The following is a 14,276-nucleotide window of genomic DNA, read 5'->3' on the forward strand; positions in this document are numbered from 1 at the left end:
GCCATTGTTTTTTGTTTCGTCAAATGAAGTGAAAAGCATTATTCGGTTGATATTGTAATGTATCACATAAGTGTTATAGATAGACGACGGATTGTCTAGATTTGCTTACCAAAACGAGTGAAAACTGCGGTGATTTGTGATTTCACACACATTAATTCCCCACCAGGATGGCTTCGGCTTTTGTTCCGCTCATCCATTTCAATAGTCTGTTATTTTAATGTGTTATACTAACAATTTAATAATTTATTTAAAACGTTTTGATGTACGTTTTCGTTTGAAAGCGCTAATAAGACGCTTTATCGCATTTGATACGGTATTTCTTAAAAGACATTTATTCGCAACATTTCGTGGCTGTGGTTTTAAGACAGTAAGAAAGTCAGGAAACGTTGGTCACGCCAAGTTACTGAAGTACCAATTTTTCGATAAAATTACTTTTTAGCTAATTTATTTTTGGATGAACTAAGTTTTTAAATCGTAAAGTTTAAGTATTCTCCATTCTCAACATTTTTCAGAAGAAAATTAATTTCTTTATGGGGAGAAGGTGTGTGTAGCGTTCTCACTCGACCAAAATCGATTGAAAAATGGTCCAATTAGTATGGAAAAATTAAGCCAAATAGGGAAGTCTACCCAAAACAAATTGTTAAAAGCGACACCCGCTGGGGGGGGGGGGGCTATGTCGAACAAAAGTTGCGGCTCTTCCCTAGCAAGACAAGTTTTCTAATATAAAAAAAAGATTGATACAGGATACATGATACGCAAATAAGCGGAAGTGCCCATAAAACGCATTCAAAGTTTTGAGTTTTACGGAGCTGACGCGCAGCCTAAGCCGGCCTAAAGGGAGGTCGAGCGGAGGGGACTGCGCGCACCCTTGGGAGAGCGGTGAGTGAAAGGGGGGTTTACCTGTGCCATACTATACGGGCCATGTTTCCTCTTGGCTATCTTATCAACGGTGATCTAATGGTCAGCATCCCGGGTTGATATGTCGAAGGACCAAGGTTCGAATCTCGACCAAGTCGAAGAAGAAATTTGAATTAAATTGAAATTTTTTTCAAATTTGTATTTCGACTTGACCGAGATTCGAACTTCGGACCTTTTACATTACAACCCGGGTTTCTGACCATAGACCACCGTTGCTACGGTGGTGAGGGCGGAAACATGGGCCGGTATAGTATGGCCCAGGTAAACCCCCCTTTCACTCACCCCTGGTGCGCGCAGTCCCCTCTCGCTCGACCCTCCTTTTTAGGGGGGTCGAGCGGAGAGTGGAGCGTCGAGCGTTTTACGGGCACTTCCGCTTATTTGCACACCCTAAACCCTATTCATGCAAGACTGAATGCTATTCGCGAAAGACCCATTCATGCAAGGACCCTATTGTTTTATTTCATAATAGTTAAATTTTTAGGCCGAGTCGTGATCGTTAGGTAGCTTTGATTTAGATCAAGTTCGAGATCCAAAACTCCAGCAGGTTTTGTAAGGTTAGATTGATGTTTTCTTTGGTAAACATTGTATCATTCATAATTCAAGATTTTATTCCTTCAGGGCAGTTACCGAGTGCATGATCTGTGGTTGTTACTCATGTCACAATCTTGGCCATTTGGATGGTGCATTATACTTGGATTAAATCTATGTGTCTGCAGTTTTCCTCCAGAGTAGTAGGTATTATTTGTAATAAAATATATAATGCACTCCTTCTAATATGTGTTTGTTTGGTTGCCACCCGTTTCGGCACTTTTTTTCGGCACTTCAATTTCGTCGTTTTCGGTAGCTGTGATTCATTTGAAGTTTGAGATGCAATACTCTTACCAGTTTTGTAAATTCAGATTCATATTTTCTTTGTTAAACATTGTACAATGCATTGTTCAATCCTTTATTCTTTCAGTGTAGTTAACATCGCAACATCGCTCTGTAATTCTTTGCCATCTCATAATCTTGGGCATTTGTGTTGTGTTGAATTTGTTTTGGAACAATTCCGCATGTCTTCAGATTTGTGGGAGATTTCCTTTAGAGAAGTAGGTTTTATTTGATTTAAATTCCATGCTGGACTCCTTCTAGTATGTTTGTTTTATTTCAAAGGTGTTAAATTTTGATGCTGAGTCGTGATCATTGGGTAGATGTTAAGATCTTACGAGGATCGAAGAACAAACTGAGGTCCCAGTTAACCAAGCTGTATTGAACGACGGGCTGGGAGTACTGAACAGGCAGAACACTAAGGCAAGACTGATTGACCCCTGGCCGGAGAGAAGTAGGGCCGACATGAGCCTCAAAGGGGCTCAGGTGTCGAGCTAAGATGGAGGGGGGGGGGGCAGGGCCTAGGCGGAGACTATAACAGTAGAGCTGTGATTTAGTTGAAGTTTGAAATCCAGAACTCAGATTTGTAAAATTTAGATTGACGTTTTGTTTTTTACTTATTATTTGACCTAATTCAAGCCTATTTTTATTTTAAGGCAGTAGGGGAGACTGGAGTAAAATGGGACAGTTTTTGTTTTCCCCCTATATCTCCCAAACTAATTATTTAATTTCTTTAAAATTTTGTTTTTATGTATTCCATGTTATAATGAACCCCCCATATTTTTTTTATAATTTAATCATGAACCATTTCCCCATAAAATACCTTTAAAGTTGCCTCAGATTTGTGGGAGGGGCCTATTTTTGGGGGTAATTGAGGACACTGGGGTGGGTGGTAAGGGACGTCCTCCGTTTTCGCCTTAAAATTCATTAATAAAATTGAAAAAAATTGAAAAAGTGTTTCACTGCATAGACTCTTCGAGTTTATAAATGTTTCAATTAAATTATTGTGTTAATGAACCTTTTTTCTTATATATACAAATTCCCTTATGGAGCTGTAGGACATCCTGCGTTGCTAGGTCAGGAAATCGAGCCTCTTAAAAATGCTGTACGCTGATTGGTCCGTAACTGTCCCATTTTAGGCAAAAACGGCTGTCCCAAACAACCCGATTATGACTCTTTTTTTAAAAAGTTCATACCGTCTAAACAAATTGGTCTAAAATTCTAATTTTTGTTTTAAACGATCAAGAAATGAATCAGCTTCATTTCAATATTAAATTTACATGCCATTACCGTTTATTTGTTTCTATAAACATAAAATGGCGGAGACAAAAATTTATAAATAAAAACCGTTTTTTTAGTTTTGTCAATAACTCATGCAGTTATTGACAAAAATCAACAAAATTTCATGCCGAAGTACATTATACAGATTCACATAACATACTAAAAATTTTTAAAGTTTTATTAACATCTACTATTTTTCCCCCCACTGTCCCTTTTGACCCGGTGTCCCATTTTACTCCAGTCTCCCCTAAAGGAGTGAATGCTCATGTGCAAGCTGATGTCACACTCTTTGTAATTTGGATTGTGTTGAATTAGACGCGAAACGATTCCACCTTCCAGCATTTTGTGGTGGGTTTTCTTCGTAGTAGCAGATATTGATTGTTTTTAATTCTATCTGCACTCTTTTTAACATGCGTTGTATTTTCATGCAGAAATGAATTCACTGAACAGAAATATTGAGGCCTCGAGAGAAAGCTTAGTTGAAGGAAAAGGTGAACGTTGGCGCAGATCTTACCAATGCTTCTTACCCTGCAACTTTCAGTTCAAGAACCACTGTTTCACGAAGATATCTCTTATTTTAGCTAGCATATTCATAATTGTGAAGATAAAGATAATAATAAGATTTTAGAATCGAACTTTGCCACGAAAAGACAAAGACAGTTTCTCCAAAATTTTCTAAGTGTCGAGAAGGAGCCAAAATATAAAAACGGGACGTATCAGAGACTTCTAGGAGAGGGAGTAAAAAATGACGTATCCGACAAGATGAAAATGAATAACGTGTTTAAATAAGGGCTCGCAAAGGGACATTTTAGAGATTCCCCTGTGCCCACCGCACCATCCACACGGCTTTGGCCCCGCCTTGGGAGAATAATTTCTATCTGGGAAGCAATCCATTTGAGACTCGCGATGTTGTTGCGTCGAACGTGAAAAGAAAGTACTACAGCACCCCGGGTTCCTTAAAAATGCATCAAATTCCAGTAACACTGAAATCCCGTTTGATTATCTGATGGAACTACTGTCCTTCTGTTTCAGTTACCAAGTTAAGGTCCACGACAGCTGCCCTCATGATTTGACAAAATTTATTATGCCGTACTTGTTGGAAACGAAAGACGTCCCCGACGGCCGACGACGAGATCCGGCCGAACAACCAGGATTCCGGCCCATTTACGGGAATACGATCTTCGGGGCCCCCTTGTTACCCGCCTGACTGTACCAATTCTTTGTGCCCTTCCCCCCCCCCCCGGTGTCAATGTAATGTTCAGGAGGGGGTCGGGCCCTGTCTGTCTTAATCTATCTATCAAACGAGTCAGTCAATACAATCAGCGTAGCAATCTCAAATTAGTGTCATCATCTTTATTCATTTCATCTAATATTCGGTAAGGTAAAAGCTTGACACACTACTTCCTTCCGAACAGTAACTCCATCCCGGTTGCAATTCTTTTAATTCTGGAAGCAATGGTCTCCACTCCAAAATCAAAGGGACAAAGCTATCTTGAAGAGCAACTTAGCATGGTACATTCATGCCTTCGAACAGAAGAGAAAGGGACACAAATCAAGTCTGTTGTCAAGGGTAGCCGCCAACTACATTGGGACAGAAACAGACTTCAAGATGCTACGACTAATGCTGAAGGCGGGATCTGATCCAAACATCAAATGCTTGCATGGATGCAACATTCTGGAACTGCTGGCAGAAAGGGAGTTCATGATGCGCTGGCTTTGGAAAACGAACACGGAGTACCTCATACCTCGCGCCCAGTCCTTTACAGCGATCGTCAAACTAGTAATCAATGAAAGGTTCTATTACAATTTATTTGACAGCAGTGGAAAGTCAGGATTGGAGTGTTTTTAATCCAAAAGTCCAACTTTTGTTATCCTAATCCCGATTTCCTTGAGCTTTTAAACAACACCCTTAAATGCGCTCGCCCCTTAACTTGCGCTACTGCCAAAGTTATTCAGAAGCATGGATTGGCTCATGGACTCCCTTGAGGATTTTTACCTATGACACTTCAGTCGTGGATTTTGTGTTTAAATAGCTCATTCCGTTAAGCGTTTCTACACTTTTTATTATTTCCCAACAAAATTGTATTCTGAAGTCATCTGTTTCTGTTGGGTGTTCCTCACTCAAGTGACATTTTTCTTATTGTATAATATGTATGGTCTAAAATTTCCTACCGCCTAAATCCATTCCTTGTGTGTGTGTATTTATTGTAAAAGTTATCGTTCTTTCTGTCTCTCTTCATAAGATCTTGATTTCATGTTCACGTTTAAAACAGAATAAAGATAAATATGGTATCCGTTAGCGTGATGACATTTTTCATAATGTGTGTAATAAGTTATATGTACACAGTTTGCGAATTTATTCTGGGTGCAGCTGCTGAGAGCAGTCAATAGCACTGGTTTCATTCTGAAGTGTAACAGGAATTGAAGACATTGTTGAAATTAAAAGAATTAGCAAAGGGAATCACTATTCTATATTTGTGTAGACAGTCATAGCAGATACAATACGCGTCCATCGAACGAGTCGAGCTGTCAAAAGAAGTAGGGCGGAGGTGTTACTAATCGGCAACCGAAGTAGACTATAGATAGGTTGCCTCACCTTCACAATCAGCGCCATCTGGTGGCTGTTACAATACAACATATATGATTACAGATTACACTTATAGGGTACTGTACATCGTTAAGAAGTCATGTACGTACATTCAATATCTGGATTGCAAATTATTTCCAACAGACATCATGGTAGAAGAGGGGATGGTATGTTCACGCACTAGAAATTTCCCATAAGGCTAGATCCTCGTTTTTTCAGTTTTTTTCAAAGTTCTTTGCCACGATATATGGTGCTGCCACCAAGCGTAGCGTTACTAAAATCGTGTTTTCTTGAATTGTGCTTCCAAAAAGGGGTTATGATTAGCTTTTTTCTAGCATCGATAATCAATTGACAGCCAAGTTGGAAGAGTATCGAGTTCCCATGTGAGACGACGTAAGTTTTAATCAGTAATCATTTTTATTTTTATTTTCCTTTTTTTCAATTTTTTAAAGCGAAATTGATAGAATACCTAGATTCTGTAAAAAATGCGAGTTTTTTCACATTTTTTTTTACAAAATCCTAATTGTTTTTCTTCCGCAAGGACTTAGAAAAAAAACGTGTTCAGACATAGTTCTGGAGAAAATCCGCTTGGTGTCGCTACCATTCATCGTGGCAACCTGGGATCCAGCCTTATGGGAAATTTCTAGTGCGTGAACATACCATCCCCTCTTCTACCATGAAGACATCTTGTAATGGTAATTTGATTGAGATATATTGGCGTAATTGGCCTCAACTGAAGAACTTGTGTTTTTAATATAAGGTTGTATATGTAGGTCACAAGTTGAATCCTCTGATGTAGAAATCTGATGTCTGATGTAGAAAATTCTTGACGTATTAATGAAACTATTTGCTGCTTGAGTTTTTGTTAAAATAGTCATGTGCTGGATTACAGATCAGCTTGTGCTGGTAATTTCCTTTGCAATAAAACTAGAACAAAAATTCCTTTTCCATTTCACAAATATTTTAATGCAACCTTGACTTGTGACCTAAGAAAACAATTTTCTGTTGCTTGGATTCAATTTAAATTTGAAGTTTAATATGACATATAAAGATATACCGTAAATCAGTATCGCCATCATCAATATAATTTAATGTGACTTTCGCTATCATAAGTAAACACTCTTCTTAGCCTCTGTTTAATTCTGTCTGTATTTATAGGTTCATGTGGTGAGCAGCAAGTAGGCCAAATGCAAACAGAATGTAAAAATCACTGCATCCTCCAATAAACTGCATTGACAGCCAGCAACAAAAGGATGGGTTCCTCTAGCTAATAAAGCATTAAAATTTCCTAAAGTACTAACTATTGGTCAACACCAGCGTTGTTTCTCTCATACACCATCGCCTGCTCGAAGTTGTCTTCACGTAGCTCAGGATAAATTCTCCGTGCACTGCTTGTCGACAATGAAAACGCAGTTGATGGAGAATTCTTCGATCTGGTAGTAGGATGTGTCGGGGGTAGTAGCTCCAGTCGTCAGGAACGGGTTGGGTAATTCGTAATTGGGTTGCTCCAGCCGTGGGAAAGTGGGAGGGTTCCAGCCGTCGGAGGCTTCGGAGCGCTTCTAGCGGCGTGACAGCGCAATAGCGCGGTTCTCCGTTGCTACGTGTACCTGCTGTCTGCTGCTGTGTGTTTCGTCACATGCAGAAACACATAAGAACTACTAAACTATCACTAAAGTAATTGTGTTGACACAATCTAAGGCTTATCCCGAAAACTATTAGTGAGAGTACTCGATGTATAAAAGATTCAATTTTGTTCCCGGTTATTTCAATGAAATCAGATCAATATATTAAGCGTATTGCATGAATGGTGAGAAAACCTAAAGGAGTTTCCTTAATAATTAAAGAGTTCTGCGGTACAACAAAACAAAACGGGTGATATTTTGGACAGAGATGGGGGAAATCAAGAGCACAGACAGACAAAATTGGCAGGAAGGAGGGACAAGTGAAGACGATCTTATTTTTTTAATTAAGTATTAATCTTATTAATAGGAACTGGCCGAGCCTCTAATGGATTTGAAGCAAGGAATTGAAATCTTGCAATCCAACGTGACTTTCAGAGCCATTCTGGCAACTTTACTGGCTGTGGGAAATTTTCTTAACGGGGCTGAAGTAAGTTGCCAATTCATAGAAAGTTCATTGCATAATTTGCTGACACTGTCAAAATTCCAATCTAGATTAAAGGTTTCCAAGTAGATTATTTAGCGAAAGTGCCTGAAGTTAAAGACACGGTGCACAAGCACTCGTTGTTGCACCATCTGTGTCACATGATCATGGAGAAAAATGTCGAAACGACGGACCATTATTCAGAAATTGGAGCAGTGACGTGAGCTTCTAGGGTGGACTATGACGAATTGGCTGCAAATCTCAACAAGATGGAAGAGGACTGCAAGGCTTCATGGGATCATTTGCGAGCCATAGCTAAACACGACGGCAACACTACTATGAAGATCAAGTATTCATTTTCACGTTTGATTTAATTGTTTCATCTTTTCGTTAATTTTACCGTAATTTCGCTGTCAAAGGATGTCAGAATTTCTAACTGACTGCGCTGAAAGAATCATGGTAAAAGAGTACTAAACATATACATACATTCTTAACAGGTTATTTTCTAATTACTTCATTTTTTAACATTTTTTTGTAGGTGGCAACAATAGTGCATCGGCGCGTGACGAATAGGTAATAAATAGAATCCCCATCAAGACATGTAAAGCAGAAGACTAATTTTTTTTAATTTTAAATATGTTACAAAACCTGTTTAAGATTTCGGAAATTTCTGTTATGGTTGGGAACACCTCCGGCCCAAGTTCGTGAAACGAAGCCGGGCACATTTTGTCGAATCGTATCCGAATTTGCTCTCGAAAATCGAACGACTCGCGATCGAGTACTCCAGCAAATGGAGAAAAAGGCAAATCACCGTGAACGAAGCAAAACTCGGGGCAAGATGATAAATCAAATTGGCAGCACCAACGGTTTGAATAGTTTGAGTAATTACGATTCGCCTGTCACATATGGAACCAAGGAAGATCGTCGGGCAGATGCAGAACTCCGCCAGCTTCTCGGCAGTGACATTTCCGACACAGAATCTATGCGCACAGGAACATGGGGACGATCGCGGAAATCAAGTAGTTTTGCCGTTTACTTACTGCTTGAATGACAAATTTAATTCATTCATTTGCTTGTTTTTTAATTCTAGTGGGCTTGGGACGCAATACATCGATTCGTGATGATTACCTAACTGATGCGGTGACAGATGGTGACGATGAGATTCTAGAGGTCTTGTCAAGACTGCCACGTGAACCACTACTCATCCACGCGAACGGAAACGAAGCAATTGTCAACACAATCACGTTGACCGAAGCTCCGCACGTAATTACCCGCTTTTAATATTTTAATTTATTTGTTAAGAAGGTTATAAAATAACACATTTGGCTGCTCCATCATTTTGGGTTACACATTTTTTAACAAAAACATTTCTGGTGTTTGAGTAGGCCTATTTCGGTTATGGGGTAAACTCAATGGCTTCTATTCTTTTTCCTCCTTTCTTTTTTTCTCTTTCATTTTCCCCTTGGCTTGGCTATAGTCAAGCGTTCACGGACTCGCGACAACAACGTCTTTCAACCACTGCCTGAAGAAAGTCGGCATTGAAACTACTCTTCCTTTCGCTAAAGCTTCATGTTTCACCGTAAATTTCAATGATTTCCCCCAATTTCTTTGCTATTATAACCTGGATACTTTCTTTCTTTTTTATTTTGGTTACATTTTTAGTGAGGAGGACGCGAAAGCACGGATTGTCTGATGAGGATCGCAAATATCTAATAACGCTGGCAGTTCAGCTCGCCGCTGCTTGATCCTTCGTCTATACTGCACTTCTAGTCTCTTCATTTTATTTCCGTTTTTTTTTTAATTCTTATTACAAAATTCGTGGTTGCGTCATTCATTTTGAGCCGTAGAAGAGATTTGATCTCTTAACTGCAGTGTCCGCTAGAGAATGAAGAATTTTTTTAAAATTGCGATTGCGTCTTTCGCCTCTCATTTCCAATCGGTAAAAACTTAGACCTACGCACCACCTCAGCTGCTTTTTGTCCCCTAGACCATTCGAAAGAAAAGTATAGCTTTCTGGCGATAAAAAAAAAATTGTCATAGGATTTCCGTCACCATTCATTAGAGCACTTGCCTTGTGATCAAGTCTACCATAGTAATTCAAGCTCGGGCAGCCAGTGGCTTTACCTAGTGTAAATTGTCTGGGTTGTGCTTCTTAGAAGTAAAATGCGTTACCAAAGTAATTACGCGTGATGTGCCTCGAGGTGTGAACCTTGTCCATTGTATTCATGAAAAGAGAAATACATAATACATGTTTTATAACAAATAACATAATGTCGAAAAATAGTTTGGGCTCAAAGTATGGCGAAGTTGAGGAAAATCATGATTTGAGACGTGAAATAGAATAGGGATGCTTATTGTCCTAGTTAACTAGTTAACTTCCGCACAAAAACGACATCTGTTGGGCGACAGAGAAAACGACAGTTTCTTCGTCTGCTTGAGTTCCACACATCTTGACATCTGTGATGAACAGAACCAGAACGAACGGTTCATCTCGTCTCGTGGACAAGTGTGGAGTGAGAGTCACGTTATTTCACGATGAGTTATGTTGTATTGTATGTGATTTGTTAATGATTTGAATTGTGATGTGTAAAAGTATTCAAAAGAGACTTAACTATTTTACACTAATGCTGTTTATGACGTCCGAAGCCGATCATAGTGTGGAAGTAGGCAGACCGGTATGCTGGGAGATGTGGACCTCGAACAATTTCTTTTTCCATAAGTAAGTCGTAATCAATTTACTTTTTCAATCGAACGATGAACTCGAGATCATTCCTGTGCACTGTGCTAAAGGAAACTTGACAGACTTTTAGGGTCGATATCGTAGCCTATTAAAGTGCATCGTATCCCAAAATGTGGAAAAGAAACGATATGCCGTATTCTAATTGGTTCTAATTAGTGATGTGTTGTGCTCTTTCTTCGTGGTTAATGATGATATTTAAAATCGATAAAAGGCAGTATTCACTAGATTTATTTCTTGCGTGAGGCCATTTTACAGCTAGATATGTAAAATCCGACAAGTCCATTATACTTCAAGTTGCTGCGAGAATGCCGGTCTAATTAAATTCACTGAATATTTAAAAAGCGTCGAGTTTTGTGGTATTTCAATTGAACTCGGTAGCAGTTGATTAGTGATTCCTTGCTCCTTTTTTTCTCAATTTTCGTGCTAACATTGATATCGTTTTGCGAAGAATAAAATGCTAAATTTTGTGATTTATTAAATGAAAGGATTGACTCGATGATTTTTTTCATCAGCGTGCTTGATTCTGAGTAATAACTACATTTAACTAAATAGTATACGAATTAACGTGTCTGTGTGCCAAGTTTTCCAATTCGTCAGAATTTTATTCCCTTCCTTGGCGGGTTAAAATTCAATTCCTCAAAGTCCAATTGTTTTTTCCATGGAAAATTATCATTTCTCCTAAGAAAGTTAGGAAGGACAAGACACATCCGAAAGCTAAAACAGCAAAAGCCCCTGCCAAATTGGTCAAAGACAATCGCACCAGGGGCTTTTCCTTCTTCTTGTTTTCACCGCCATTTTTCCTGTCGTCATAGCAAGGCTTAGAATTTGGCTCATACCAGTTCTGCCACAAAGATATTAATCCTAATTCAAAAAGACGTGCGGTCTGTAAAAAAAACACAACAACAAACAGATAATAACGGAAATAATAATAATACTCATCGCAACACCACAGGATATTCACAATGCTAGAAATTACCCCTCGGTTGAATTCCTCCAGATAAGGGCTGTGTTTAGCTAATCCCCAACCGACAACCTGTTGAAATGTTTGGGTAAATTAGTTATATGGTATCCCTGAGGTATATTTATATACGAAGGTCCTTAACAATATAGGGTGTGGGGTATAGGGGGTAGGGTAGTAGTAGCTAGTAGTGGAATTCAGAGGGTTTAATGTCCATTTAGTTATCCTTTATACGTTTCTTCCCTGAATGACCAATCGTCACCAAATTTTGTACATAATTCTGTCAAAATTTGATACATGTCGTGACGGGGTTTCATTGGTTTTTATTACTGTTTTAGAAATTTAATTTGCGTGTTTATTACCTAGCTGGTTGCCGAATCCAAGTTAGTGAATTCGCTTTGTTTGCTTAACCTTCTAACTGTCAGTGTTGTGCAGTCAGTGCTCAGTAGTGTCAACAACAAGAGAAAAAAGTTGTTTTCAGAAGAATTCTTAAACTGGACTGCTGATTAAACTGGAAAACTATTTCTAGCAACATCTAGCAAATTCTTTGAATCATGACAGCAGAAGAAACCCTTCGGGTAATCTTTATTAGAGTAACTTCATAAAAACAATACTTTTTCCTTTGTGTTTGTGTTTTAATGCGCAATTCAACACGAGTAAAGAGAACAAAGTGAAGAAGAAAAAGTGAGATTAAAGTGGTTTGTGATAAGTTCTTCTTGAATTTTAACAGTTTTGATATATTTTACTAAATTTTACAATGTAGAGGCCGAGTATACCTGCCAAGTCGTCAAAGAATCTGGACCATTTGTCAAATTTCAGCTAGAGTGGCACTTGCCAAAGCACAGTACAAATCGGTATGTCAAATTTGCAGACAAAATTCATAGCGCCTGCTCTGCTCAACTCCTAATGCCATATTCTCTTTGAAACACAGCATGCATGATATACTCAACAAGCCAGGAGCTATCAACACCCTTCACCTGACAATCCCAAAGTTACAGGAGTCTGATAGTGGAAAGTACCGTTGTGTTGCCAGAGGTCTATTACTACCATCAAAATTTTTAAAATGATTTCATCCGTTTCCAAAAATACTCTTCATCTTTCATCAGCACAGAGACTTTGGTTACCGAGACTTTTTGTTGGGTAAATAAGTTTTAAAATGTTGACTATAAATGAGTTAAAACTAAGCGTACAACATTTATATATACGTTTGCCCACTTTATAGGAAATCATTTGTTAGATTTTTGGGTGGACCATCTATTATTCAAAAACCTATTGCTCAGCCAATTAATTTGGCAAATGAACCTATTTTAGGTAAAAGTTAAAATTACTTATGATTTGATGGTTTCATTATTTGTTTATCATATTTAGGTTATTTGAAAAGCAGCGAAGAAAGAGTTGCCTTGGAAAATGCATTACAACATAGGCAATCTGCTGTTGAAGAAATTCCAATTGTTATTGATGGCAAAGAATATTGGACTGATGATGTTCATTTATCAGACAATGGTATTCTATTTCTTCCGTTTTAAACCACATTTATTGACGTGCTTATTGTTTTGTTTTTTTATTTATTAAATTGCAGCCCTCTAACCATCAGAAAAAGATCGCGATATTCTGCTATGGTTCTCCCGTATTTTACTTTTTTTTTAAAAGGGGTTATTTTTGTTTCTTAATTTTTTATTTCCATGGAATTAGGAACTACTACAAAAAGCTTTTGGCGTTTCATTGAAAGCCAGAAGCGCGTGGGAGAAGGTTCCTTTGAATAAAAAAGTTTATATTTTTTTTAAAGCAGGAGATTTGGTTTCCACAAAATATCGTAGTCAACTCGATGCATCTACCATGCTGGGACAAGGCAAAACAGTTTATCAAGCTGAAATTGATGCAGCTTGTGAATTAGCGGATTTTTTGCGGTAAAACAAATATAGAACATATTGGTATTGATGACGTTACTCAAGAAGTTTTATAAAAATAGATTTATTGCAGAGTTTGCTCAACGATTGTATGATTATCAACCAGTAAACGTTGTTCCTTCGATACAAAATTCGGTAAAATATTTATTTACATTATAGAAACCATAAACTTTAAGATTAACTTAATTCATGTGTAGGTTCGACATAGAGTGTTGGAAGGATTTATCGCCGCTATTTCTCCATTCAATTTCACAGCCATTGGAGGAAACCTTGCATATGCCCCTGCGATTATGGTACTCTTCAACCATTCTTTATTTAAGAATTTATTTATGTTTAGAATGGTTTTGTGATTAGGGAAATGTTGTTCTGTGGAAACCCTCTGACACAGCATTGTTGTCGAACTATATAGCATTCCGATTGATGGAAGAAAGTGGAATTCTTCCTGGCGTAGTGAATTTCTTGCCTACAGAGGGTCCTACTTTTGGACGAGCGATTACCAACTCGACGCATCTAAGCGCCATTAATTTCACAGGATCTGTTCTGTAATATTTTTAGATACCTGATGGTACCGACGAAATTCTATTGCTATTTTTTTTTTTGGAAACAGTACAGTCCACTGGTTGTGGAAGCAAGTAGGAGAAAATGTTGACCGCTTCCGGAATTTGCCACGTTTGGTTGGCGAGTGTGGAGGGAAGAATTACCATTTGCTTCATTCATCTGCTAATGTGGAGCACGTTGTCAATTCTACCCTTCGTGGCAAAAGCAGCTATTTCTGACGGCTTTTCTGATGGCACATGATCGTTGTCATGAAGAAAGCGATTTAGTGAATGAAAGAATTTTCAAGATAATTTGTTTTTCATACAACATGTCCGTAAAACGTGTCATGGAGTAGTGTAGATGTTGGGTGAGAATTTA

The 14,276-nt window shown here is 38.3% G+C and overlaps 3 protein-coding genes across 7 annotated transcripts; all 3 read left to right on the plus strand.

Moving 5' to 3' along the window:
* The first annotated feature begins 7,427 nt into the window (after positions 1-7,427).
* On the plus strand, positions 7,428-9,759 carry LOC124313872 (FH1/FH2 domain-containing protein 3-like). 2 transcript variants are annotated; one of them, XM_046778708.1, is made up of 8 exons: positions 7,428-7,762; positions 7,828-8,105; positions 8,176-8,215; positions 8,295-8,329; positions 8,414-8,775; positions 8,847-9,019; positions 9,234-9,335; positions 9,419-9,759. In XM_046778708.1, the coding sequence occupies exons 2-8, from the start codon at positions 8,026-8,028 to the stop codon at positions 9,419-9,421; spliced, it is 795 nt and encodes a 264-aa protein (XP_046634664.1). In that variant the 5' UTR covers positions 7,428-7,762; positions 7,828-8,025; the 3' UTR covers positions 9,422-9,759. The 2 variants fall into 2 exon arrangements, with proteins under 2 accessions (XP_046634664.1, XP_046634665.1); XM_046778709.1 differs by lacking the exon at positions 9,234-9,335 and having other exon boundaries at positions 7,429-7,762.
* A 2,108-nt stretch (positions 9,760-11,867) lies between these two features.
* On the plus strand, positions 11,868-13,105 carry LOC124313873. Of its 4 annotated transcripts, none has more exons than XR_006911034.1 (6): positions 11,868-12,032; positions 12,218-12,308; positions 12,386-12,594; positions 12,677-12,765; positions 12,823-12,957; positions 13,049-13,105. XR_006911034.1 is itself a non-coding variant. In XM_046778710.1 (6 exons), exons 3-6 carry the CDS (start codon positions 12,518-12,520, stop codon positions 13,039-13,041), a joined length of 309 nt encoding a protein of 102 aa, XP_046634666.1. In that variant the 5' UTR covers positions 11,868-12,032; positions 12,218-12,308; positions 12,386-12,517; the 3' UTR covers positions 13,042-13,105. The 4 variants fall into 4 exon arrangements, 1 of the variants encoding a protein (XP_046634666.1); XM_046778710.1 differs by having other exon boundaries at positions 13,034-13,105; XR_006911036.1 differs by having other exon boundaries at positions 12,019-12,138; positions 13,034-13,105.
* A 185-nt stretch (positions 13,106-13,290) lies between these two features.
* Positions 13,291-14,137, plus strand: LOC124314552 (delta-1-pyrroline-5-carboxylate dehydrogenase, mitochondrial-like). The gene is made up of 5 exons (XM_046779748.1): positions 13,291-13,361; positions 13,424-13,496; positions 13,559-13,654; positions 13,716-13,903; positions 13,969-14,137. Exons 1-5 carry the CDS (start codon positions 13,291-13,293, stop codon positions 14,135-14,137), a joined length of 597 nt encoding a protein of 198 aa, XP_046635704.1.
* Positions 14,138-14,276: the final 139 nt, after the last annotated feature.

The sequence above is a fragment of the Daphnia pulicaria genome, chromosome 10, assembly GCF_021234035.1.
Source record: "Daphnia pulicaria isolate SC F1-1A chromosome 10, SC_F0-13Bv2, whole genome shotgun sequence".
NCBI classification, from domain to species: domain Eukaryota; kingdom Metazoa; phylum Arthropoda; class Branchiopoda; order Diplostraca; family Daphniidae; genus Daphnia; species Daphnia pulicaria.

What these genes read in the sequence shown, in the direction of transcription:
- LOC124313872 (XM_046778708.1), top strand. Translation starts at nt 8,026, where the DNA reads ATGGAAGAGGACTGCAAGGCTTCATGGGATCATTTGCGAGCCATAGCT. An exon ending in AACACTACTATGAAGATCAA is followed by an intron (nt 8,106 to 8,175) that starts GTATTCATTTTC and finishes TCGCTGTCAAAG; the next exon opens with GATGTCAGAATTTCTAACTG. An exon ending in ACTGCGCTGAAAGAATCATG is followed by an intron (nt 8,216 to 8,294) that starts GTAAAAGAGTAC and finishes ATTTTTTTGTAG; the next exon opens with GTGGCAACAATAGTGCATCG.
- LOC124313873 (XM_046778710.1), top strand. Translation starts at nt 12,518, where the DNA reads ATGATTTCATCCGTTTCCAAAAATACTCTTCATCTTTCATCAGCACAG. An exon ending in TTACCGAGACTTTTTGTTGG is followed by an intron (nt 12,595 to 12,676) that starts GTAAATAAGTTT and finishes CCCACTTTATAG; the next exon opens with GAAATCATTTGTTAGATTTT. An exon ending in GGCAAATGAACCTATTTTAG is followed by an intron (nt 12,766 to 12,822) that starts GTAAAAGTTAAA and finishes TATCATATTTAG; the next exon opens with GTTATTTGAAAAGCAGCGAA.
- LOC124314552 (XM_046779748.1), top strand. Translation starts at nt 13,291, where the DNA reads ATGCTGGGACAAGGCAAAACAGTTTATCAAGCTGAAATTGATGCAGCT. An exon ending in GAATTAGCGGATTTTTTGCG is followed by an intron (nt 13,362 to 13,423) that starts GTAAAACAAATA and finishes TTATAAAAATAG; the next exon opens with ATTTATTGCAGAGTTTGCTC. An exon ending in AATTTCACAGGATCTGTTCT is followed by an intron (nt 13,904 to 13,968) that starts GTAATATTTTTA and finishes TTTTGGAAACAG; the next exon opens with TACAGTCCACTGGTTGTGGA.